This window comes from Periophthalmus magnuspinnatus, chromosome 4 (genome assembly GCF_009829125.3).
Source record: "Periophthalmus magnuspinnatus isolate fPerMag1 chromosome 4, fPerMag1.2.pri, whole genome shotgun sequence".
Classification (NCBI taxonomy): Eukaryota; Metazoa; Chordata; class Actinopteri; order Gobiiformes; family Gobiidae; genus Periophthalmus; species Periophthalmus magnuspinnatus.
In genome coordinates this window covers 32742986-32770414 of record NC_047129.1, presented here as the reverse complement: position 1 = coordinate 32770414, position 27429 = coordinate 32742986, and the positions used below count along the sequence as shown (strand labels likewise).

At 43.0% G+C, this 27429-nt stretch overlaps 3 protein-coding genes across 3 annotated transcripts; 2 read left to right on the top strand and 1 right to left on the bottom strand.

Annotated features, from left to right (window-relative positions):
- The first annotated feature begins 3131 nt into the window (after positions 1-3131).
- LOC117369586 (E3 ubiquitin-protein ligase TRIM21-like) lies at positions 3132-7684 on the top strand. The gene is made up of 2 exons (XM_033964855.2): positions 3132-3209; positions 4716-7684. Exon 2 carries the CDS (start codon positions 4718-4720, stop codon positions 6380-6382), a length of 1665 nt encoding a protein of 554 aa, XP_033820746.1. The 5' UTR covers positions 3132-3209; positions 4716-4717; the 3' UTR covers positions 6383-7684.
- A 2200-nt stretch (positions 7685-9884) lies between these two features.
- LOC129456222 (uncharacterized) lies at positions 9885-16055 on the bottom strand. The gene is made up of 2 exons (XM_055221566.1): positions 10199-16055; positions 9885-10001 (listed from the first exon to the last, which is right to left on the bottom strand). The coding sequence occupies exon 1, from the start codon at positions 16053-16055 to the stop codon at positions 10431-10433; it is 5625 nt and encodes a 1874-aa protein (XP_055077541.1). The 3' UTR covers positions 9885-10001; positions 10199-10430.
- A 1012-nt stretch (positions 16056-17067) lies between these two features.
- LOC117369927 (axonemal dynein light chain domain-containing protein 1-like) lies at positions 17068-26356 on the top strand. Its single transcript, XM_055221565.1, has 13 exons — positions 17068-17137; positions 18118-18269; positions 19470-19573; positions 19652-19733; positions 20224-20309; positions 20402-20458; positions 20551-20659; positions 20976-21097; positions 21806-21946; positions 23846-23950; positions 24704-24824; positions 25084-25235; positions 26134-26356. Exons 1-13 carry the CDS (start codon positions 17068-17070, stop codon positions 26354-26356), a joined length of 1524 nt encoding a protein of 507 aa, XP_055077540.1.
- Positions 26357-27429: the final 1073 nt, after the last annotated feature.

Sequence of the window (27429 nt, the reverse complement as noted above, 5' to 3'; positions counted from 1 at the left end):
AAACCGTAATCAACATGATTAGCTCTGTTATCACTTTCAAACAAAAAATGCAATTTTACTCCTGTCTGTCAGAAGCTTCTGCCCGAACTCTGCATCCCTCACTGATTCTATTCAAGTCAGAGCAGAAATCATCATTCAAGTAATTATGAACATGTAGGAAGTTCAGTTGTGTTGTGCAGGATTATCTCATGTACATCAAAATGCACTGTACATGTACGACTTCTTAATACATTTACAAATAAATATATGTTTAACATTTTTGTATTAGGTGGTAGATCTTTCAGACATGATCATTTTAAAAGTAGCTCACCTACTGAAAAAGTCTGAGCGCCCCTGATTTAGATCTTTCTGCCAACTTAATCTCAAGCCTTCACATATTGCACCCTGGCTCTTTAAAAGCATCTTATAATACAATGATGCAGTTTGCACATTCACTGGCAAATTCAGCCTGGCCTGTAGAGCATTCTCGTTCTGCAGGTGGTTCAAACTAAAGACGGAGTTCTGCTTCTGATTTGTAAATATTTCCAGAAATCCCCTTTGTCTGTCAACTTAAATGTGTCTTTCAACATGTCAAATGACAAGAAATTGTCATCCCTGTATAGATGCTCTATCTTTTGAACTCCTTGTATTCCGTGGAATGTTTGGATCAGAAACCAAATTGCACAGGATGTAACATATTTCCATTGTCGAGGTGATCAACCTGCTGTTCAGCAACAATTTTGTCAATAACTGTAGAGACGACTGGGAGGATGCTAATCGCTCTGTAGTTCTTAGTGTCTTTACCATTTCCTGTTTAAAAATGGGCGTCACCACAGCAGTTTTAAAAGAGGAGGGAAATATACATTCTTGTAATGATTGATTGATTATGTAAGTAATTGGTGCTGCTACAACATCCTTATATTTCTTTAAAAAGAGTGAATCAAGCCCCATGAGTCCTTTGCTCTTGAGTTGGAGAGTGATGAAATTATTTTGCTGACTTTGTCTTCACACGATGAAGGTCCAGTGCCTCCACCTCCACATAAGAGAAAGTTCTTATCCTGAAGACGAGAAAACTTTGCTCCCGTTGATGAATCCACGACATCCAGTGTAATGAGCCTTTTTACACTCGTCTCTTCTCGATGGGCCACGACTTGCTCTGACGTTCTCCATCTTCTTTTGAGGGATCCTCTGCAGACTCGTGGTTCTCCTTGAGAAACGGGGGTCTTCTCTGCTTCCACGTCTCTTTTTCAGAATAATATATAGTTAGTCATTTTTTGTCAGAATCTCCAAAATCTTACGGCTGTAGCCACAAGAACAGCAGAAAAACATGTCATGGGGTCTGGGAGTCCTCCCCCAGAACATTTTTGAAGTTCTCGTCATTTTCTCCTGGTTTCTGGTGGATTTTAATGAGTTTACAGAAGTGCAGAGGAGGGAGGACAAAAGCAACAGCTGGACTAAAAAAACTACACTTCAAAGTGTATTTTTAATATTATTCACGTAGAAGTACAGAGTCGTGCTTCAACCAAAACTTTTGCTCAAATAAGAATACTGTTAATTTAATTAAAAAAAATAAAAAGGTAAAAGTATGACGTCAGAAAACAATTCAGTTTAATCAGATTATCCGTGGTCTTGTCTTCCATTTTCTAATAATTGCTCCACAGTGGATTTCCTTCTTACCTGTTGCAGATTGAGTGTTCGGGGCCTGGTCTACAGTTTTGTTTGTGGTTCCTTTGCTCTTTGGTCAGGGCCATAGTGGAGTTTGGAGTCTGACTGTTTGAGGTTGTGGACAGGTGTCTTTTATACTGATAACGATGTTGTTGTTGTGGTTATTTCCGGCAGACTGGGCACGGTTAGTGCATTGCTGCCCTCCACTGGTCAGGAGATTTCATGTAGATTTATACTGCGTGGCGAATGCTCGCCTAAAGGAAAAGGACGTTACAGCTGCTCTTCCCTAAATTCTGTAATAAACCCCAGTTTGTATTAGAAATCGAGGCACCAACCGAGCCCTCTCCTTGGGGTAAGCTCCATGTCCTAATATTGTCCTCAAAGAAAAGTTATTAAGTCCTATCTTAGATAACCCCCTGAACATGTCACTTCTCTGAGCACTATGTACTGGACAGTGCAGCATAACATGCACCACAGTCTCAGAGACTCCACACCACTCACAACCATCATCATGTTTCCCAATGAGGAATAGCCCACTAGCCAACCCACAGTGGCCTAATCGGAGGCGTGTCAGTTTAGTGTCATCCTGGCGTGAGAGAACGGGCCTAGAAGGGTCATTAACTGTTGGAACTATGCTGTGCATCAGTCTCCCTTTTGTTTCATCATCCCACTTTTGTTGCCACTGCTTTTTAATACTGGCCTGTATAATAGAACGACACTCCATCCTACCAAGAGGTACTCTGAGGTGTATTTCTGACTTCTTTAGACTGACCTTAGCAAGACTGTCTGCAACATCGTTTCCCTCAAGACCAGCATGAGCTGGGACCCATAATAACCCCACATCAAAACCAGCTAACTCAAGTTTATACACCATTATTAGAGTCTCATTCACCACGTCAGGACGTCCTTTACTTCCTTCTCCCCCTTCCAAGGTCATCAGCGCTGACATTGAATCAGTGCAAATCACTGAACTCTTAACTCCTACGTCCTCCAACCACAGTGCAATCAGATCAGCAGAGAAAATAGAAATATCATCTGGGAGCCTGTGACTTTGTTGGATACAGAACTGGGGAACCCAGAAGCCAAACCCCACTTTATTATGTTTAGGGTCTCTAGACCCATCTGTGTATATTTGGATGACCCCCTCCCACTGGTTCCCGAGATAATCTCTCACATAGGGCACATACTGATAACAAGTTCAGACAGGTGCCATTGATACAGGGAACGAGTGGAGGACAGAGGAGCCTCTTAAAGAAGAACGTACAGGTCTGTGAGAGACACAAATCTTTGTTTGGAGGAGACCAAATACTTATTTTACTGAGGAATTTAACAATGAATTCATTAAAAATCCTACAGTGTGATTTCCTGGATTCTCTCTCATCTTTTTAAATGGCAGAACTTGCACAGTTGTGGCTGAATAAATCCTTTTTTGTCCGACTGTAGGAGGAGGACAGGGCAGATCACAGTCGCTCCTCCCTCTGCTCTTATCAGGAAATAGACTGAACCAGGAAACACTCGCTCTGCATTTGCTCAAGGGCACCACAACAGCTCCAAACCCTCAACAGGTCAGTGTTTATAGACCCTTTAGTACTACTACTACTGCTACTACTACTGCTACTACTGCTACTACTGCTACTGCTGCTACTACTACTACTGCTACTGCTCCTCCTCTGTGACTGTGAGTCCTGTCCCTGGTTCGTGCTCTCTGCTCTTCTCTTTTCTTCTCTTCTTTTCTCTTGTTGTTGTTGTTGTTTAATTCGACTAAAGTTAAATTCATTCTGTTGTTTATGTAAAAACTTATTTGGTTTAATTCAACATCAGTTTTGCTCAAACAGACGAGGGACTGAAGTGTCTCTGTGTGTCAGATGCCCTCCCCGTGTGTGTGTCAGATGCCCTCCCTGTGTGTGTGTGTCAGATGCCCTCCCCGTGTGTGTGTCAGATGCCCTCCCTGTGTGTCAGATGCCCTCCCTGTGTGTCAGATGCCCTCCCCGTGTGTCAGATGCCCTCCCTGTGTGTCAGATGCCCTCCCTGTGTCTTATTCTGTGTCAAATCTGTTCATCCTGTAGTTTAGACGTCCTCTGTGTCCTGCAGTATCACAGCAGCCTCCAGGGGGCGCCTAAGCCTCTCTCTGCTCTGTTTCCTCTGGAGCGTCTTCTATTTGATGTAAAAACTCTGTGTCATTTCAGAGCTAGCTGGTTAGCATAGCTAGCTTCATGCAGGGTCGTCATGGATACAGAAAAACAAACTGCTCAAATGACACAATCCAATAGTCCTTAACCTCTGACCTTTGACCTGCACAAGCTGCACTTCTGAGTTGATCCAAAAACTTCAAACATTTAAAATCTGCTCAGTGTGTGAGCCAGTCAGCTACAAGAGCACTTAGTTACATTTACTTGAGTAACTTTTCCAGCAGCACTTTTACTCGTACTCGAGTCATATTTGTATTGAAGTAAAAGTACTCTTACTTGAGTAAAAGCTTCCTCTTCCCTCTGTGATTCTACGAGTGACTTGAGTTTTATGGAACAATCTGAAATGATTTGAACATGTGTTTCCTGCAGCTCAGATCTGATGGAGTTTGGATCATTTTTTGTGTCTGTTCTTTGAAAATACCACATTTTGTTCATTATTTAATGTTTTGTTCTTCAAATTCTGAATCAGATGTTACGCCCGACAGTTACTCTTTCAGTTACTCTTACTTCAGTAGTACTTTTCACAAATACTTTTTTACTTGAGACACACGGACAGGATAAAAAGTGACCTTTTCTCCAGAGTTCTAGTTCGAATAGTCACAACAGTGTAATATTCAGGACACTGCCGTGTTTTTGAGCTGAAATGACATTCTATTGTCTAAAAGAAATATTGTTTTTATTGTCGTCATGGTAACCGTGTTGGACATTAGTCACCACCAAACAGTCTATGGTCACAGCACTAACATATTCTTCTAGTCCAGTCTCACCACATCCTCCTGAAGCCTGACAAAATAAAAGCTCTTCACCTCTTTCCTGTCACAATAAGAGTTTTCACTTTGAAAAGACTTTAGTTTGATAGTAACTATTGTTGGTTTGTTTCAGACATGTCCTCCACCAGTGAAAGGAGCTCTGAGGAGACGTTCCTATGCTCCATCTGTCTGGAGGTGTTCTCTGAGCCAGTGTCCACTCCATGTGGACACAACTTCTGCCAATGCTGCATCTCTCAGGTCTGGGACACTGATGGGCCCTGCACATGTCCTCTGTGTAAAGAGGTGTTCCACAGCAGACCACAGCTCAAGGTCAACACGCTCCTGAAGGAGGTGGTCTCAGGGTGTAACCTGGAGATGAACGAGAGCAGATCTATGGGGGGGGTGCCCAACTTTAAAGAGGTCCAGTGTGACGTGTGCTCTGAGCCCAAGCTGAAGGCCCTCAAGTCCTGCCTGGTGTGTCTGTCCTCCTTCTGTGAGAGCCACCTCCAGCCTCATCTCACAGTCTCTGGGCTGAAAAGACACCAGCTGATGGAGCCTGTGGAGAACCTGGAAGACAGGATGTGTCCCACACACCAGCGCCCCCTGGAGCTCTTCTGTGCCACTGATGAGAAGAGCATTTGTGTGATGTGCTTTGCTCTAGAGCACAAGAACCATGAGTTTTTGTCTCCGGAGGAGGTGTGTGAGCGCAGGAGGTCCTCTCTGCTGCAGACTCAGGCTCAGAGCCAGCACATGGTGGAGCAGAGGAGGCAGAAGATCCAGGAGATCCAGAGCCTCCTGGAGCTGAGTGAGACAGAGGCCCTCAGAGAGAGGGCTGTGGGGCTGCAGGCCTTCACTGCTCTCATGCAGTCTGTTCAGAGGCGTATGGACCTCTTCTTAGAGGAGCTCCAGGAGAAGCAGAGCCGGAGCCACAGACGAGCCCAGGATCTGGTGCGGCGGCTGGAGCAGGAGATCTGTGATCTGGAGCAGAGCGGCGCTGAGGCCGAACGTCTCTCACGCTCTCATGACCCCCTCCACTTTCTACAGCGCTGCCCTGCACTCACGCCCCCTGCTGGGCTTAAGGAGTGGAGCAGCGTGAGCTTTGAGCCGGAGACGTGTGAGGGCAGTGTGACCCGGGCTCTGTCTGAGCTGGAGAACAGTCTCTCTCAGGAGTTTAACAAACACTTTAAAGAACTGTCTTTAAGATCAGAACTCCTCAGAGTGCAGCAGTGTGCGGTGGAGGTGACTCTGGATCCAGACACGGCTCATCCTAATCTCGCTCTGTCTGAAGATCTTAAACAGGTTCATCACACTGGTGTGTGGAAGCAGCTCCCAGACTCTCCTCTGAGGTTTGATAAATATGCAATTGTTTTAGGAAAACAGAGTTTCTCTTCGGGCAGGTTTTACTTTGAGGTTCAGGTCAAAGGGAAAACAAAGTGGACTTTAGGAGTGGCCCAAGAGTCCATAAAGAGGAAGGGAAAGATCACTTCAGCACCTGAACATGGACAGTGGTGCATCGTCTTAAGAAAAAAAGATCAGTACTACGCTTGTTCTTCGCCTCCTGTCCCTCTGTCTCCTCAGAGAGCTCCTCAGAAGGTGGGGGTGTTTGTGGACTATGGAAAGGGTCTGGTCTCCTTTTATGATGCACATTCTGCAGATCTCCTCTTCTCCTTCACAAACTGCTGCTTCAGGGAGAAACTGTTTCCATTTTTCTGTCCCGGTTTAAAAGAAGGAGGATCAAACTCTGCTCCTCTGGTCCTCACTGCAGTGGAGACTTTGAGCAGTGACAAAGTACTAAAGTAAAAGTACTGCACTTAAAGAGGAGTATTACACTTCTATGGAGTATTAACTGTTAACCAGTGGAGGAAGAAGTACTCAGTTTAGTTACTTAAGTAAAAGTATTAAAGTACCTGTTTATAAATGTACTTAAAGAGCAAAAAGATTTTGATTTTGTCCAACAAAACAATAAATCAATGTTTTTTTCTCATGTTTTATTTGTATATTTTGTGTTAAAGTGGAAGAACAAAGTAACTTCATAAGACAAAACCTGCAAGAAATACTTTTACTTTTTACTCTTTAAGTACATTTTTAAACAAGTACTTTAATAATTTTATGTAAGTAATAAAACTGAGTACTTCTTCCACCAGTGTGTGGAGCACGGGTGATGTAAACATGTGGGTGGAGCTTCGTACACGGGTGATGTAGACTCGTGGGCGGAGCTTCGTACACGGGTGATGTAGACTTGTGGGCGGAGCCTTGTACAGGCTCGTACTGCTCACTGTGGGAGAGATCTCTAGATTACTCAAACATGGACGACATGTACAACCTCTTCAGGAACAACATGAAAACATGATGATTTTACACAAAACCTCCTCTTTAAGTATCATTTTGAGGTATCTGTACTTTATGTACATTTTACTGTGTGTACTTTTTACTGTGTGTACATTTTACTGTGTGTACTTTTTACTGTGTGTATTTTTTACTGTATTTACTTTTTACTGTATATTTTGAAGTGAACTGAAAAGTACCAAGTTCCTTAAACTTTGGAACCTGAGATATTTTAAGGACAATAAGAAAAAGTTCATCTGAATCTCTACAGTGATGTACCGTATTTTCCGCACTATAAGACGCACCTAAAAGCCTTTAATTTTCTCAAAAACCCACAGTGCGCCTTATAATCCGATGCGCCTTATATATGGATCAATATTGGTCAATTATGACACCCGTAGTCAGGAGGTGTCACCGAAGTAATAGCAGTAATAAATCCCTTTAAGGACTGAGCTATGACCTAGACTTTTATTCTTTTTTAGCCATAAAAATCATGTTAAACGAAGTATCAGAATTTACTGCATTTTTTTCACACATCTACTTCTATTTTACACATCCATCTGTATTTTTTCTTTTACGCATCGAATAAATGACCCGCAGCCCCCGCGCTCTCATTCGTCACCTTCAGGACAACAGAGGCAGATTTACCGTAATGATGGTCAAATATTTAGATGCCCCATGTCTCCGCTTTGAGACGGAGTTACGCTGCTGGAAAGTCCGCGATGATATGATCCGACTCTATAGGGATAACGGGGAGACAGCGCCGGGAGACATACGCCACAATCTGCCAATGGATCGCGGATGTCTGGGCTGATATATCCGTCTCAACTGTGGTCCGAGTTTCACGAAGGAAGGAAATGTCACTGAACTGTTAGACAACAGCAGCGACACGGATAATGGCGATTTGGACGAGACAGAATCGGGCACTTTGAATGAGCTCGACCAACTGTTCAACTCAGACACTGAAGAGGAAGAACTCGAGGGATTCGTGAAAGAGGAATGAGCTGAAAAAGTGAGGCTTTAGTGTTTCTTTCACGTGTTTACAACTAAACAAGGCTGGAGATATTGTGAATATGGACATTAACGTTTGAACAACGTTGAGTTATTGTTATTACTTTGCACTATTTCCAGAGTTACTATATTGAGATGCATTAACTTGTTTTGTGAGTGAACAAAGTTTTCAGAACGTTTTTTTAATTGTGTTAATAAAGTTTGACTGACTTATCTGTTTTGTTGACATTCCCTTTAGCTCCATCTCGTGGATGCAGAACACAACCCCAGATACTACAGTAGTTTATATTCTGTGCGCCCTATATATGAAAACTGTTTTAAAATAGGCCACTCATTGAAGGTGCGCCTTATAGTGCGGAAAATACGGTAAATACACACTTATATGACAACTCTGTGTGTCAGATGCCCTCCCGTCCTCCCGTCTCTGTGTCAGATGCCCTCCCGTCCTCCCGTCTCTGTGTCAGATGCCCTCCCGTCCTCCTGTCTCTGTGTCAGATGCCCTCCCGTCCTCCTGTCTCTGTGTCAGATGCCCTCCCATAAACTGCACTAAACACAGTGTGTTTTTGGTGATTTCAGTGTCTTTACACTCAGTCTTGTTTCACTCTGACTCTACTGAAATATATTGAATAAAACATTATAATGATGTTTAAATGTCGTCCAAACGCTGTCACACTGTCACTTTAAGAGCCTTAAACACACTACTGTGCACTGATATGAAATAAACACAAGTGGACTTACCCTGGAGATATAAATCCACATCTTAAATACACTAAGATGAACAAGAACGTTTACTACACCTGCATTTGAGTCGGTTCTGTCTGGAGCACAGTCTGATCTATGTGTTTACGACATATGACCTTGTAGTAGGTTATAAACAATGGTACAAAGGCACAGAGGACCAACTGTCAGTGCATTTATTCTGTTCTTTAATATGATTTATCTCAGAGCATTTTTGAACGCTGTGTTTGAGTGTATTCATGTGTCGTACACTTGTGCTGTTAAAGGCACAATTTTAGGAGATTTTGAACCAGCAAATGATCCATAAATGTTGAGATTATCTAGAATCTGAACCGGGACAATAAAGTGCAGCTTCAGCTTCACATTTCCAAACTGTGTCCTGTTGAGTCTGTAGATTTGACTCTGTCCCATTGGCCTAATGTTTGTTCTTATGTCTATTACCACAATAAGACCCACACAATCTTAACAGTTTGGACCAAACAGTGACCCATATGCCAAACTGGAGCGGCACGAAGACCTGAGGGGCCCATGAGGATCCAGAAGTGTTTAGCCGAGTAAAGCCACAGCCACATAAATCACTGGATGATAAACAGAACTGTGTAGAACCAGAACTATGTAAAAAAACAAAAAAAACAACAACATGACTTTCTGGTTAAGTCTCTTTTAGTCCAATAAATGTAAACAGTTTGAAATAGGTTCACATTGTCTGCAGTGAGTCAGACCTGTTCCCGGTGGAAGTTGGACTCCACCAGGGCTGCCCTTTGTCACCGGTTCTGTTCAATGTTTTTATGGACAATATTTGTAGGTGAAGTCAGGGGTCGGAGGGGGTCTGGTTTATGAACCACAGGATCATCTCTGCTGCAGATGATGTTGTCCTGATGCTTCTTTGAGTCAGGACCTGTATATGACCTATATATATATATATATATATATATATATATATATATATATATATATATATATACACACACACTATATGTATTTTATTTTTATTTTCTTCTTTTTTTTCCTCTTTCTTTCTTTCTTTCTTTCTTTCTTTCTTTTGCCCATCAAAAGGGGATCTGGAGGAAAACAGGTGGGAGTTTGGCGGATTAAAAGGGGAAAAATGTAATCAAAATGTAATATCAACACTTGAATAAAATAAAAATGATCACAAAAGACTGCATATACAAACAGAATAATTAACAATAATTTATTTGAACAATATACCTGTACTGTTTCACCCAACGTGACCTCGTGCCCTAATTGAGTGTTACAGCCAGTTAAACTCTCCCTTGCATTTGTTTCCTCCAAGGAACAGGCAGGTGTCGTATTTTGGCAGGCTTTAATGCAAAAAAGTGTGAAACTGCAACACAAAACACAGTACTCAGTAAACACAGGGCAAACAGTGTCTATACTATACAAATATAAAAGGCTAATGCTAACAAGAACTTAAACTGACTTTATTATCCTATCTGAACCTAGCGTTTATAAGATGCAACAAATTTGCACAAATTGCTGTAAGTATAGCTCCAAACATTGATATCAAACACAAGAACTTACTCATATTGTTGCTCAAAGGATCAGAAATGAGTAGATGGCATCAGATAGAAAAGAAACAACACATGATGAACTGATTGTCACTTCTGCAGCTAGTGGTTTGCTTCTGGCTTCCTACTGGCTGAATCTATTGCTACATTTGCGACTAGCGCCCTCTAGCGATCTGGCTGAACAAGATATAAAACAGTTCCAATACACTCCCCGCCTGGCATTATTTTAAGAATGCCACTATAAACTAAACAGTGGGAGATAACAGTAAAATACAGTCTGAGATAGGTCTGGAGAATGTCTTTGTAGTCTTGTCACGTGCCACTTTAACCTCGATCTTCCTCACAACTCCATCCTTGCTTGGAAGAGTCTTCACAATGATTCCCATGGGCCATTCATTCCGTTTTAGTTGTTTGTCCTTCAGAAGAACGATGTCCTTTTCTTTCAGGTTCGGCTTGTTGCATTGCCACTTCTGACGACTCTGAAGCATGCTGAGGTACTCTCTTTGCCACCTGGTCCAGAAGGTGTCGGCAAGAACTTGTACTCTTTTCCACTGGTGTTTGAGCATGTCTGCATTGGTGAAATCTCCTGGTGGAATTGGGATTGCCTTTGTCTTTTGAGTTAGCAACGTCATAGGAGTCAAGATCAAAGGTGCGTCCGGATCTGAGGAGACGGGCACCAAGGGCCTTGCGTTGATAATAGCTGTGACTTCAGCCAGCAGTGTTGTCAGGACCTCGTGTGTAAGTAATGGATTACCTGCTTGCAAGAGCATAGAGTCAAGGATGCGCCGTGCGATTCCTATCATACGCTCCCATGTGCCTCCCATGTGGGATGAGTGAGGAGGATTGAACACCCAGGAACATCTTTGTTCACGTAGATAGTCGTCCACACTTGTGCTACCAGTCTTTTCAGGACCCAAATTCAACTCCTTGGATGCGCCAATGAAGTTGGTACCGCAGTCGGACCGTAACTGTTTAGCAGGCCCTCTGATGGCAAAAAACCTACGAAGAGCGTTGATGAAACTTGATGAGCTTAGTGTCTCAATAACTTCAATATGAATGGCTCTTGTAGACATACAAGTAAACAGGACTGCCCATCGTTTGCTGTTAGCGTGACCACCTTTAGTACGGCGTGCTGTGACCTCCCATGGTCCAAATACATCCAGGCCAACATACGAAAATGGGGGATCAGTTTGTAAACGTTCCGCAGGCAGATCTGCCATGATTTGCTGCTCTGTTTTTCCTCGAAGCTTTCTGCAAGTAACGCATTTATGGATGAAACTGCTGATGGATCTCTTGGCACCAACCAGCCACAAACCACTTGCTCTCACTGCTCCCTCAGTGAAGTGTCTTCCTTGATGCTTGACAGCTTCGTGATGATGTCGAATGAGCAGGGTAGCAATGTGATGTTTTCTTGGGATCAGAAGAGGATTGGCTTCCTGACTTGTGAACCTTGACTGTGACAAGCGTCCTCCTACATGGAGTAGATCTTTGTCATCAATGATCGGCTTAAGCTTGTACAGAGGACTGTTGCGTGGCAGATCTTGTTTGGCCTTAATGCATTTGATTTCTTCAGCATACACTTCATGTTGGACACATCTGATGATAGTGTACTCAGCTTGAGTTAAGGCTTCTTCTGTGAGACTTGTTTTGCAGAGGTGCCAGCCTTTACAATCTTTGGACTTGAAACTGTGAGCTACGTGCTGGAGGTATGCTACTGCTTTGACAAGAGAGATCCACTTTGAGAATCGTTCAAAGCGCGTGGAACCTAAACTGCTTGATGTGGTTCTAGTCACCAGCACAGTAGCGTTCTGTCGAATTTCCACATCTGAATCTGGGTCAACGAGTTCAAATGGGCCTTTTTTAGGAGCGACACTCTTGGGGTTGAGAAGAAATGCTGGGCCAGACCACCATGTTGTGCTTTCTATTTTCTCTGCAGCCACGGAGCGAGAACCATGATCAGCTGGATTGTGCTCAGTTGGGACATACTTCCACTGCTCAGGAAGGGAAGATTGCTTGATTCTCTGGACGCGGTTGTTCACATAGACGTGGAATCTTCTGTTTTTGTTGTGGATGTATCCCAACACTACTTTGCTGTCAGTGAAAAATGTGATTTTGTCAATCTTGATCTTCAGCTCATCTCTGAGAAGCTCTGACATTTCTACCGCAAGCACTGCAGCACATAGTTCTAATCTGGGAATGGTGAGCTCTGGCGTTGGAGCGAGTCTGGCTTTGCCCATGACGAAACCAACTTCGTTGTGGCCATCTTCATGTGTAGCTTTCAGGTAGGCCACAGCTGCTATAGCTTTTACTGAAGCATCTGAGAACACACAGAGTTCTAGATAGGTGACTTGCGAAATGGAGAAGGAAAGGTAGGTACGAGGAATGTGTAGGGTTGTAAGGTGCTGCAATGAATCTTGCCATCTTCTCCATTCATCGTACATGTCTTGTGGTAGTGGGTTGTCCCACTCAATATTGCGACTGGTGAGCTCCCTGAGAAGTAGTCTGCCTTTGATAGTTACAGGTGCAAGGAGCCCGAGTGGATCAAACAAACTATTTACAGTTGAGAGTACGCCACGACGAGTGAAGGGCTTCTGCTCTCGTGGAACATCGAACGTGAATGTGTCTGATGTGGTGTTCCAAATAACACCTAAACTGCGTTGGACTGGAAGCTTGTCTGTTGTCAGATCGAGGTCTTTGATCTCTTTTGCTCTATCTTTAGGAGGGAAGGCACTCACAACTTTGACTTTGTTGGATGCTATCTTGTGGAGGCGTAGATTAGAGAGAGCAAGCATTTTCTGGGCCCTCTGTAGGACATCAATTGCCTCAGCTTCTGTTGAGAAAGACTTAAGCGCATCGTCGACATAAAAGTCTTGTTCGATGAAGTAGCGAGCATCAGTTCCATATTCGTCTTCAGCTTCTTTTGCTGCCATCCTCAATCCGTAGATTGCCACTGCAGGGGAGGGGCTGTTACCAAAGACGTGCACCCTCATGCGATAGTCCACAACATCCTTGGTGGGGTCATTGTCTTTGTACCACAGGAACCGAAGGTAATCTCTGTGATCCTCCTGGACAACAAAGCAGTAAAACATCTGCTCGATGTCAGCTGTGATAGCAACAGGTTCCTTTCTGAACCGGAGGAGCACGCCCACGAGTGTGTTATTAAGATCGGGGCCGGACAGCAGGACATCATTGAGAGACACTCCATCAAACTGAGCACTGGAGTCAAACACCACACGGATTTTCCCAGGCTTCTGTGGGTGGTAGACGCCGAAAATGGGTAGATACCATGTCTCTTTGTCTCTGGGGCGAGGTGGTGCGAGCTCAGCATGTTTGTTGTCAAGCATCTTCTGCATGAACTCAATGAAGTGTGCCTTCATATCTGGCTTCTTGTCAAGCGTGCGTTGGAGAGACCCAAGTCGCTTTAGGGCGTAGCACCTGTTGTTTGGGAGAAGGCGCCTTGGGCTTCGAAATGGGAGTGGTGCGACCCAACTGTTAGTGTCATCTTTGAAGATCTGCTCCATCTTTTTCAGAAAGATGAGGTCTTCAGCTGAGTGTGCAAGGCGGTTGTCTTCACTGGTTTGGCAGAACACAGTCTCTCCTAAGCTTTCAACTGTGGTCTTTACTTGTAGGCTTGGAGGTGGCGGTGGATTGGAAATGGCCTTGGAGTTGCTCAGTGTGAAGCTCTCTTTTATGTTGAAGCGACTGTTGCAGGGAGTGAGATAGCTTGGGCGACCATTGTCCAGCACATGTGTCTTTAGAGCATTTACTTGGCTTGGCTTGTGAGCGCTACCCAGACATACATCTCCGATGATGACCCAGCCTAGGTCAAGCTTCTGTGCAAATGGCTCGTTATGCTTGCCGCATATTTGTTTTCTGACCTTGTGGATTCTCAGAAGATTCCGTCCAATCAGCAGCAGGATGCCAGCATGTGGGTCAAGGGGCGGTATCTCACTAGCTATAGCTCTCAAATGAGGGTGATGCGAAGCAGCTTCTGCGGTGGGTATCTCGTCCCTATTGTTGGGGATATCGTTGCACTCTATAAGCGTGGGGAGAGGAAAGCTAATTTTTCCATTAAATGACTGAACAACGTAGTCGCAGGCTCTTCTGCCACTTACTTGTGTCACACCGGAGCAGGTTTTTAGTGTGTAGGGCGTGGTTGTGCCTTGTATTGCAAACATGTCAAAAAACTCGGTCTTTGCTAATGACTGATTACTTTGATCATCTATTATTGCATACATCTTTTTCGTGTTGTGTGGCTCACCTTTGGGGTGGACTTGCACCAAGCAGATCTTAGAGCAGGACTTTCCAGTAATCTCGTTTCCACATACCTCTGTACATGTGGCTGTAATGTCGGTGCTCTGTGTGACTTCTTGCTCCCCGCCATGCTCTTTGGGGAATGGAGGAGGCTTGGATGTTGGTGGTGCAGGACCTGGGTGAAGAGCTGCTAGATGCCTCTCGCTGTCACACTCTTCACATTTTATTGTAGCCTTACAGTCTTTCGCTTGATGAGTGGTAGAAGCAAGGCAACGATAACAGATGTTATTATCTTTGAGGAGCTTTTTTCTATCTTCCAACAGCATTGTTCTGAAACCTCTGCATCTTTTCAGTGGGTGTGGTTTGTAATGTATGGGGCATTCCTTTTGAATGTCTTTGCATGTGTCTGACACTTCTATCTTGTGCACTGTAACAGATGGTCTTTGGCCACAATTACTAGTTGGCTTTCCTTTTTTGTAACTGACTGTTGGCTGGACAGGAGGGTTGTAAGCTGTGATGAAGCTAGGGTCATTTCTTGCTTTGGCTTGGCCTTTCACAAAGTCCACAAAGACTGAGAAGGGAGGAAAGCTTACATTATGGTCTTCTTTATAGCGTGACCCTACCATTGTCCATCTCTCTTGAAGGTGAAAAGGCAGCTTTTCCACAATTGGACTCACTCCTCTAGCTGTATCAAGGTAACTCAAACCTGTTAGATAGCCATCTAGTTTTGCCGCTTCTAGTTCACACAGTAGGTCTGACAGGTCGCGGAGCTTGTGAGGCTCTTTGCTTGAAAGCTTTGGAAAGTTCTGTAATCTTGTAAACAGAGAGTTTTCTATTGCTTCTGGTGAGCCATAACATTCTTCCAGTCTCGCCCAGATCATGTTCAGACCAGCATCTGGGAATCTGATGTTAACTGCCTTTAATCTTTTTGCATGTTCACAAGACTCAGGGCCGAGCCACTTGATGAGTAGGTTAATTTCTTCGTTAGCTGTAAGACCCAAATTTCTGATGGTGCTCTGGAAAGTGGCTTTCCAGCTGAGGTAACTCTCCGGTTTGTCATCGAATTTAGTTAGCCCTCCGGTTACTAGTTGACTTTTGGCTAGGAACCTGGCAAGGTCACTGGTAGTGTTATCTGCACTGTTTGGACTTGAAAATTGCTTTGGCTGTTGACCTATGTCTCTTAGTGGTGGTCGCGTGGCTCCATCTGGTGGCTGAATGGAGTATTCGTTTATTTTTTGTTTGGCATGGAAAGGCGTGTAAACATTTGGTTGGTATGGTTCTTGAAATGTATAGTTATGTTGAAAAGTCTCTATATTTTGAGAAGGCTCATTGTTGTGACTGTGCTTATTTATATACTCACTCACTTTTTGCTCTGTAGTTGGTTGTAAGGGCAAGAAACTGAACTTGTTACTTTTCTCTGCTTCCTCGTACTGAGCTGCGGCTGTCTCCATCACCTCAGCTTTGGCCATGGCCGCGTCCGCTTCCTTCTGGAGGCTGAGCACATCAAGAGTTGCTTCTAACCTTGCTTTTTCCACTTTGATGCTCAGTTCTTTCTCTGCATAGGCTAGCCTGGCTCTGGCAGCTTGAGCTTCTGCTTGTGCGTGTGCTGCAGCCATACTGACTCGGCTTGACACTGACGACCTCAAAGATGCACCAGCTGATGAGCGAACAGTCAATTTTCCTGAATGTGTTGAGGATGTTGATGAGTGTGCTTTTGGTGAGTGAGAGGAGCGGGACTTTTGGCTTTTAACTTCTTCTTTCTCCATAGTAGTGTTTCAATACAATTGCAGATGTCGAATGTGTTTTCTTCCACCAACCGTTCACCGTGGTCCCTCGCAGAGCGATATGATTTCACTGTACTGTTTCACCCAACGTGACCTCGTGCCCTAATTGAGTGTTACAGCCAGTTAAACTCTCCCTTGCATTTGTTTCCTCCAAGGAACAGGCAGGTGTCGTATTTTGGCAGGCTTTAATGCAAAAAAGTGTGAAACTGTAACACAAAACACAGTACTCAGTAAACACAGGGCAAACAGTGTCTATACTATACAAATATAAAAGGCTAATGCTAACAAGAACTTAAACTGACTTTATTATCCTATCTGAACCTAGCGTTTATAAGATGCAACAAATTTGCACAAATTGCTGTAAGTATAGCTCCAAACATTGATATCAAACACAAGAACTTACTCATATTGTTGCTCAAAGGATCAGAAATGAGTAGATGGCATCAGATAGAAAAGAAACAACACATGATGAACTGATTGTCACTTCTGCAGCTAGTGGTTTGCTTCTGGCTTCCTACTGGCTGAATCTATTGCTACATTTGCGACTAGCGCCCTCTAGCGATCTGGCTGAACAAGATATAAAACAGTTCCAATACAATACCCTTAATTTTCTAAACACAAACTACCTTTTCCCCACGTGCTAACATGAAGCCTCGCACGTGAGCGTCAGGCCGTTTCCATGGCGACGCTTCCGGTGAGACACAGAGAGGCGCAGCAAATGACTTTACACTTGTATTTTACTTTTAACAGAAGTTTTATGACTTTCTGGGCGACATGAGCTCGTAATCCCCGCGGCCTCGCGTCACCCAAACATCCGTGTAAAAGTCTACGCTGTAACTTCAGGATGTCCGCGTCCGTGAGAGCAAACTCCGCCCCGAGTTCAGCGAGGGCAGAGCGGCCGCGGGAGGGAGCAGGTGACGGTGGGCCCCGGGGAGAGCACGTACACCAGCCTCAAGCTAATGCTAACGCTAACGCTAATGCTAATGCTAACTGCTACTGTTTACATGGCTCATCTTTTCATTAACTCTGAACTTTATGAATTGCTAACTTTGTATTTCTAAGAGATAATAGAACTAGATGAGATACTATATAAAAATAAATTTAATATAATGATGTAGCAGATGATAAATTATAGATTGTGTTTTTATGGCAGTGCTAAGTGCAGATAATGAGTGAATGAAAATAGAATATAATGGATAAAAGTGTCAAATTATCACAGACATATTTACAAGGAATAGGATTTTTTTTAAGTTAAAATAAATATTCAAAATAAAAGTAAAAACAAAGTTAGCACAGAAACAAAACATATACAGTAGTTGTGATGGTTAAACGTGACAGTTGTGTACACTGATGTATCTCCATATTCACTTTTACTTGGGTAATAATAATAACTTGTAAACTAAAAATTAACCATTTGGCTCAAATAAATTAGTAGTTTTGTTTAAAGCCAGAGTGTGGAACTTTCATATGACGGAGAATAAGGGTCACTTAAAAAGAATTATTATGCAGGCACTATGAGAATAAAGTCATAACATTTTGACATTAAAGTCGTAATTTCAGGACAATAAAATCAAAGCCAGAAAAAGTTATTGGAGAATAAAGTTGTAGCCAAAAAAATACATAATTTAACCAAAAATAAAGTTAACATTTAATAGTTTAGGGTTCGATGCCAAATCCAAATTAAGCAGAGTGCAAAAGACAGGTGCTTGGATGAGTGAAAGTTCACATAAATGCCTATAAAGGAGGTCAGACTTTGAAATACTGACATTTTACACATCTCATAAGTTTGTAAGTTTGGAGCAAAGACTCGGAGCAAAGACTCGGAGCTTACAAGTTAAAGACATAACATTATTTTCTCAGATTTGTTCTTTGTATTTCTCGTTTCCAGTTGCAGAGGTGCCGTGTCGTACCTTGGTGGAGAGCTCAAAGACGCAGCTTCAGCCGGTTCATAATGAAGTGATCCCAGAGGAGCTGCTGGTCAGTCTCACCTCCACCGTCTGCAGTGAGAAGAGGCTCATGCCCAGTGCCCACCAGCGCCACTGCAAGGTACCAGGGAAATGCCTATAGTTAGCGTCACACACCCAGGGAATATTAATGACATCAGCCGCAAAGTAGATTGGCAAGAGATTGGCGTAGCAAGAGATGACACAACCTTATTGCAAAAACTAAACGAATGCTAGTCTTCATGTGTGTGTCTTTATGTGGATGTGTCTTTACGTGTTGCTGGGGTCACATTGAAAAACCAGAGGAGCTGTTCTACACCTCATGTGTTTGAATGAAGGTGTCACTTTTCAGGCTGTAACAGTAGAACCTCAGAGCTGTGGCGCAGGTATGAGCTGATGTAATGTGTGACTGTACTGGGTCCACTTATTAGATGTTCACATGCACAGAAGAATTAGGCCTTTTTAAGATGAACAACAACCTAATATTTTAAAGGTATCTGTAAGGTGATAAAAACAAAAATCATGTAATCAAATCCATTCAGACTGAAATTTGATGCAATTTTGGCTTCTGCGTTAAAGTGAAACTGTTTTGAAATGCTCTGGAAATGCTCTGTCTGTTCCTTATATAATCAAATGTAATTATTCTAACGACTTTTCAGGTCTTATTTTTTACATTTTCATACTTTTCAGCTGATGTCATCAACATTCCCCGGGTTTGTGATACTAACTGTAAGCACTGCTCTGTCTGAGGCTTTGTTAGACTTTAATCTGAGCTTTATTTCAACACAATTTGACCATTAACAAATTGACTTAGCTGGAACTACAAGAGATGTGCTGATTTTTTTCACTGTTAAACAAGTCCCACTTAAATCACATTACAGTCACAAGCTAGCTAGCGTTAGCCGACAGTTTTTCAGTTAGTCGCTCTCACCTTTTTGTTCAAAATCAAACTCTTAAACAGGACCATGAACGCAGGCTCTTGAAAATGCGCTGTTTAAATCCATTTTGTATTTTTTCTTGAGTTTTCAGACATACATGAAGAAAACCCCCAGCGTGACGTCACTGCAAAGTATCAATTAAATAACATTAAATATTCCATTAAATAACTTCTTATGCTGAAGTTGAGCTGTGTTCTGAACAACGCCTTATGGTCGTTACTCTGCCCGCCGAGTCTATAACTTTATCAGGGTGGTCAATTTAAAAGACTTGTTTCATTTTACCAGAAAGGTGGATAGATGGAGAGCAGTTATAAAGGTTACTTGACCCAAAATCACCCAAAAATTTGTCCTGGTTTGTTTCTCAGGGCTGCACCTTCAGACGCCCAGACGCTGTTTGGCACCACCCTCTCGGACGGAAGAAATACCAGTACTTTTTGGAGCAGCCCACGTCTCTGGGCGGAGCGGGCAGGTCAGAGGAAGCAGAGCCACACAGCTGTAAAGTTTAGACATTTACTGTTTAACCATGTGCTCTGTGTGATGTGTTCAGGGACATATCGTTCCTGTGCGATGCAGCTCAGAGGAAAGCCATCACTCTGCCCCCACTTTCGGAAAAAGCAGCGGACACACAGGTACAGAGACATATTTATTATTACTGAAAAGCATTGTTTCAAATATAGTTTATTTTTTATTAAGTGTAGTTTTGGAGAGACTTTAACCCTAAGACCCGATTAACCCCAGTTCTCCAGTTTAAACTTATTCTTCTACTGTACTGGTACTTTTTGGTTCGTAACACTGGTTTAGGAAAAGAAAAAAGACAGAAGTTACAGGTATATGCAAATTTTAGAAAAAGTTATCAATGACTCATATAATTATGTCTGCACAAAAAAACTTTTAAAATATTTTGAAAATACTGAAAATAAAAATGTTAAAACTGGCTAAATTAGAGCTCTACAAATATGCTCTGAAATGCATGGGATTATTGTTGTTTATATATTTCAGTCGTCTTTCAAAAGCCTTACACGTATTCCACATAAACTGGAAACACGTGAGGGTTGATGGGTGAAAATATGAGTGTAAGGCAGTGTATTTTATCAAAGATTATCTCATTTCTTTAAACAGAACATGACCTTGTCTGAAAGCCTGATCCCAGACGAGTACCACATCGTGAAAAACAAAGGACTGCGGAGCCTGGAGCTGTACGAGGAGTGAGTTTTTACTGTTTGAATTACTACTACTTATACTTTTTACTTTATCTGAAAATGAAGCAGTTTTTATTCACATTTGATCTGTTTTCAAGTGCCTTCACCGTGCAGCTGCAAGACGATGAGCAGAAGCTACGGGTCTTCCCTTCAATGTGAGTTTTCAGACTTTTAGGATCCAACCAACAAATACGGGCTAAAATGTCAAATCTTCTTCTCTTACACCGATTCTACTGCGTCTCTGCAGGAAGCCTAGTGGCAGACAGGAGGTACTGCAGCTCATGCGGGTGATGGACGACATGTTGGAGAAGGCAGGAGTGGAGCAGCGAAGCGAAGAACTCAACGAACTCACCCAGGTACAACGGTTACTTTTATTAAAATAGCAAAACATAAAACAAACAAGCTGTAAAAAATCATATTCATTAAAATAAAAACTACACAATTATTTTTATATGTAGAATACTTCAGTTTGTGGTGTTGTTTTAATATTTATACCTCAAAATTAGCATTGAGTTAGCATTGAAACACAAACATGTCTCTTCATAAACACAGAAGTGTCTCTGGTGAAGTATTTATTTTATTTGTGTAGTGTTTAACATGTTGTCCGTTTTACTTGACGAAAACCTTTGAGTCTCTTTCCACCACTGATGGAAGTGAATATGGTTCTTGCAGATCGAGGGCCTGCTGGAGCTGGTGCGCACGGAGCAGAACATCTACAATGTGGTTTTCCATGAGCTGATCAGACAGGTCAGTGTGGCCTGTGCCGAGAGAGGGCAGCTCCTCGCCAAACTCAGGTGAGACGCTACGTGCGATCAGCTAACTACACACAAAGTCATGTACTGTTAGCATCAGGGTTTAGCTATCAATGAAACAGTATCAAAATCCCTACCTGGACAGTTGCAGTTTACGAATGGTATAGTTAAAATAGTTTAGGTCTGATAATGTCCCGTGCAGAGAACAAGATTAAACATTTCCTCTTCTTCTGTATAAAACCTTTTAATTCTGTAGTTTACTTTGATTTTTACAAACATTTCTCTGAGTTTTGTGCCTAATATTTCAACTATGTCCAAACAAAAGTGTTAAAACATATGGACCTTTTAAAAATCTGCACTTCTGAGTCTTCATTTTAAAGGTGCAGTATGTAACTTTTCATGTGAGGAGCTTGTCACCTGCTGGTCTTCGAGGAAATGTTCCAGTGTGGCATTAAACTTTTCTATCTTTGGATTTCAGTTACTTGTAGCAAAAACAAAACAAAAACAATACAAACTTTAATAACATGCCATTAAGCCATTGTAAATAAAGATTTATAATGCCATACTGTGAAACATTCCAGGCAAATGACTAACATCTCTATGGAAACAAGCAGGTGGCCACCAAAAAAGTGACATAGTGCATCTTTAAAACATATAAAACATTGTCTATTCCCTTTCTGAGGGCTTATTTAGCGTGTGTGTTTTAAAGTCTCACCCTGACGTCTAACTGGACTCTGTGTTTTGTCCCAGGCAGAGGTACCAGTCCCTCCTGGAGCGGATCCCTCAGTACCTGAAGGCTCTGCACACTGAGGCCGTGGCTCAGAGGGCGTTGGACCGACAACTCACTGTGGAGATTCACCGCATCAAGACCTCCATCCAGCAGCTCAGCAGGTCGGGCTGGAGGGTTAGATTCAACACAGACACAGACGTAGACGGAAGTTTATAGGGCTGCAATATTAACCCTCTGGTGCACAGCGGTCACTGCAGTGGACAGCGACTAAAACAACTTTCTCTTTAATGCATTGGTTTATGTGGTGGAGCCTCTAGAGTGCTCTCTGCTGCCACACTCCATTGAGATCAATTCAGTGGTCAGTTGGTGTAACTGCAAGTAAATTTCCTCTGATAGTTTTTTCTTATTCAGGCCTAAACGTTGCATCTAAACAGTGTTGAAATTTCCCCAAAAATGTTGAAATGTTTTTCAAAGCATAAAAAGAAAGATGTGTTTGTATATTTACAATAGAACACAAGTTAATTCATATTTACAGGCAGTTCACAATGTTGTTTCATGTCCTGAGAAGAAGAAAAACACTTTAGAAACAAAAAAATTCTTGACCAAGGCTTTCATAATTCATGCATCAGAGGGTTAATACATTTACAATCAAATTAAAATGTCCATAATAGCATAATAGCTAATTGTAACACTGCTATTTAGGACTAAACAGTTGTGTCAAAATATCAAACTGGCTCTGTGCACAGAAACACCACCAACTTCACTGTTAGCGTCACTACTTCCTGTCCAGTTTTATTTCTGTGAGGTCTTTGCCAAGTCACGATAAAATGAATAAATATTTAAAAATCAGACAGTGGACATGGAGCTGCAGGTGGGTTAGGGGTCAGAGGTCAGAGGTCAGGGGGGGTTGGGTCAGACGGTGGACATGGAGCTGCAGGTGGATGTCACTGACAACATGTTAAACGCTACACAAATAAAATAAATACTTCACCTGTGAGGTATCTACGCTCAGCAGTGCAGCACTACATCAAACTGTTACCTTGATTTACTACGGCTAGAGTAAATAACACACACACACACACACACACACACTATAAAAGCTGTCACGTGCACATCTCAGGACTCTCTTCTATTCTTTCCCGAGAGTCCGTTGTTTCATCGTTCACTTTACCTGTGTGGAACTCATTAAACCCTCTGACTTTATGTTTCAGACTCGTTGACGTTTACACCAGTAACGGACATTCTCACACACCAGAGAAACTTCTGTGTTTATAAAAAGACATGTTTGTGCCTCAGTGCTAACGCTAATGCTAATTTTGAGGTATAAATATCCAAATAACGCCACAAACTGAAGTATTCTACATATAAAAATAAGTGTGTAGTCTTCATTTTAGTCAATTTGAATTTCACTGGGTTGCTTATGTTATATTTTCCATTTTTAATAAATGTGAGCTTTTGGACACCGTGAGCTAGCTAGCGTACTACCGTGCACATTATTGCAGTTCTTTGGACAATTGGATTGCGTTTATGATTAGATTTGCACTTTGTTTTAATAGTTGGATTGTGTTCAAAGTTCTCATTTTAAGAAGCATTAACATTTGAGAGGAGACTGAATGTGAATACAAAAATCCCTTGTATTTCAGAACATGTTTGTAAAGGTCTAAACTGCAAAAGATCGCAGTTTTTTAGATAATAACACACGATATTTAGTTGTTTTCAAAGCACATAAATAGTCTTTGCGTTTTGCTAATCGTGACCTTTCAAATTATGGTTTTGATAATTCTTTTATTTCAGATTATGTGTAAAAGCTGCTAACCCTGTAGTTTAGACCTCTGCAAATATGTTCGGAAATGCAAAAGATTCTGGGATTAGTTTAGTGATTTATATGTAAATTTTCTGTCACACATTAATGCTCCTGGGTTTAAAAAGGAAAAACACTGTGAACTGAATCTCAAACCTAATCACAATCAGAATTAGGTGTTTGTCCAAAACTGTTCAGCCCTAATCGTTCTTTTTTTTTTTGCTTTTCTAACACATTTCTTTTGTGTATTTCTTTGCAGAGAGCTGGCGAGGATCAAGGCCCATGATGCCTTTGTTTCCCAGCAGGCCGAGCGAGCCCAACACGAGCTGACGGAAGCTCTCAACCAAAGTCACAACAACTCAGAGTCAGTCCTCACAGTTTAACCTCACGCATCATATCAGAACTGGGACTAAACCGGGACTAAACCGGGACTTAACAAGGACTAAACCAGGACTAAACCAGGACTAAACCGGGACTTAACCGGGACTTAACCGGGACTAAACCGGGACTAAACCAGGACTAAACCAGGACAAGACAAGGACTAAACCAGGGCTAAACCGGGACTAAACCAGGACTAAACCAGGTCTAAACCAGGACTAAACCAGGACTAAACCGGGACTAAACCAGGATTTAACAAGGACTAAACCAGGACTTAACAAGGACTAAACCAGGACAAGACAAGGACTAAACCGGGACTAAACCAGGACTAAACCAGGTCTAAACCAGGATTATACTAGAGCTCGGCCACAGTCACTCACAGCCAGTCCTGACAGAACAGTATAGAGTGTACTTGGCTGGTAAGAGATGGACAGAGGCTTTGTTATAGAGAATAAGAGGAGGAGATGGCTAGGCTGAGGAGACTCACGGCTCTGCTGATGTGGTGAACACTGAGGGCTAGAGGATTACAGCCTAAAGCTGAAATCCAGAATGAACGAGGGGAGAGAGAGCGTCTTTATGTGATTAGCTTGAGATGTGATTGGCAGAGAGGCAACAGGAGCAGGAGAGTGAGAGAGGAGACACTGAGGTAATCAAGTTTGACATTTTATCACCGTGACAACACTATGTAAATGTAAACGTTCGTCTCTGCTCTGCTCATAGACGTGTCGTGTCGTTTCAGAGTGGTTCAGAGTTACCACGAGCTGTACGAACTCCAGCGCAGCCGTCTGAACTCTCAGCTGATGCAGATGACCGAGGAGAGGGACCTGTGGAGCCACTTGACCTACTGCCTGGCCCTCAAGGTCAGGGTCAAACGCACTCTGGGTCAAACGCTGCTCCCTTTGATCATTCAAGATTTCCACAGCGGAACATTTAGACCGTTAATTAGCATGTATATTGGGATGGGGATTATTTAGCATTTCATTCTCACCAAATTTGACCCCAGTGAAGCTAAAGTAATGCTGACTTAATGCTGAGTAATTAGACCTGATGAAATTATTTACAAAAACACAAAATATTCATATCCAAATAAGGTTCGACTCGAGGCAGTTCATCTTTCAGGGATCGTCGGAGCTCGGTGCGGGACAGAGACCGCTCGCTCAGCAAACGACTGACCGGGCAGAGATGAAACGAGACACGGGCGATTTGGACTCAACGAGACGAAATCTGCACAAAGTGTTTGACGTCCAGCTGACGGGACGGATTCAGGAACGGTTTGTCATTAAAGCGCCCGATCTGTTAAAAATGATGTTTCCTCCTCACAAACAGACCTGGAGTTGTGTTTTGTTTCATTCTCACATGTTTAACGCACAAACAAACCTGCAGATTTAGGCTGAGTTCTTCACTCAAACTGAAAACACTCTCTTCCACCTTGTGATGTCATCATGTGGCGATACAGGAAGTGCTCCGCTGTGTTTTTAAACTCCACACTCCTTCATTTCTAGAATCATTCGGATCATTTCAGTCATGGAGTTGCCAATCTACTAGTGAACTAAAGGTAAAAAGGAGCCGTTAACTTGAAAACTACCACTTCATGACATCACAAGGTGGAACAGAGCTTTTTAAACTTTGGAAATAAAGATAAACTAATAATCCAGGGTTACTCAAACATGTGAGAATGAAACAAAACACAACTCCAGGTCAGTTTGTGAGGAGGGAACAGCATCAGAACATGACTTAAAGCTCACAGGAGCCAGGTTTGTGTGATTTCATTCAGTGAGCTCAGCGATGGACCCACTGCAGTTTGCGTACCGGCCTGGCATCGGAGTGGAGGACGCCGTCATCTACCTGCTGCACCGCTCACTGTCTCACCTGGAGAACCCCGGCAGCACTGTGAGGATTCTCTTCTTTGACTTCTCCAGTGCTTTCAACACCATCCAGCCACTGCTCCTGAGGGACAAGCTGGAGACCGCCGGGGTGGACTGTGACCTGTGACCTTTTTACTTGTTTTAACAAATCTGCAGTCACTCGTCTCCAGTTGGTCCAGAACGCTGCAGCGAGGCTTTTAACAGGAACCAACAGAAGGGCACACATCACTCCGGTTTTATCGTCTTTACACTGGCTACCTGTCAAATTTAGAATTGATTTTAAAATTTTAGTCTTGACTTTTAGAGCTTTTAATGGACAGGCCCCTGAATATATTTCAGAAATGCTGGTTCCTTACACCTCTGGCCGCTCCCTCCGGTCTTCGGGCCAAAACCTTTTGAAGGTCCCTAAGACCCGGTTTAAAACTCGAGGAGACCTGTCCTTTCAAGCAGTAGCCCCTAAACTGTGGAATGCCCTGCCCTTGTCTCTTCGTGTGGCTGACTCTGTTGACTCCGGCCCCACTTTGTGAGAGCCAAGAACTGCGTGTCTGACCTCATGACCTGCAGTGTGGGGGCGCCCCACCCTTTACACTGCAGACTTCAGACACAACACGGACAGCTGCGTCCTGCAGAAGTTCTCTGATGACTCTGCCATCACTGGCCTCATCAAGGATGACGACGATGTGGAGTACAGAGGACTAACACAGGACTTTGTGGACTGGTGTCAGCAGAACCACCTCATCATCAATGCAGAGAAGACCAAGGAGATGGTGGTGGACGTCCGCAGGCGCCACTCTACTGCCCCCTCAGTGAACATCCAGGGAAGGGACATTGAGGGAGTGGACTCATACAAGTACCTGGGTGTTCATCTGAACAACAAACTGGACTGGACTCACAACACAGAGGCACTGTACAGGAAGGGCCAGAGCAGGATCTATCTCCTGAGGAGACTCGGGTCTTTTGGAGTGAGAGGGCCACTCCTGAAGACCTTCTCTCTCATCTTTTTAAATGGCAGAACTTGCACAGTTGTGGCTGAATAAATCCTTTTTTGTCCGACTGTAGGAGGAGGACAGGGCAGATCACAGTCGCTCCTCCCTCTGCTCTTATCAGGAAATAGACTGAACCAGGAAACACTCGCTCTGCATTTGCTCAAGGGCACCACAACAGCTCCAAACCCTCAACAGGTCAGTGTTTATAGACCCTTTAGTACTACTGCTACTACTGCTACTACTACTACTACTACTACTACTACTACTACTACTACTACTACTACTACTACTACTACTACTACTACTACTACTACTGCTACTACTGCTCCTCCTCTGTGACTGTGAGTCCTGTCCCTGGTTCGTGCTCTGCTCTTCTCTTCTTTTCTCTTGTTGTTGTTGTTTAATTCGACTAAAGTTAAATTCATTCTGTTGTTTATGTAAAAACTTATTTGGTTTAAATCAACATCAGTTTTGCTCAAACAGATGAGGGACTGAAGTGTCTCAGTGTGTCAGATGCCCTCCCTGTGTGTCAGATGCCCTCCCTGTGTGTCAGATGCCCTCCCCGTGTGTCAGATGCCCTCCCCGTGTGTCAGATGCCCTCCCCGTGTGTCAGA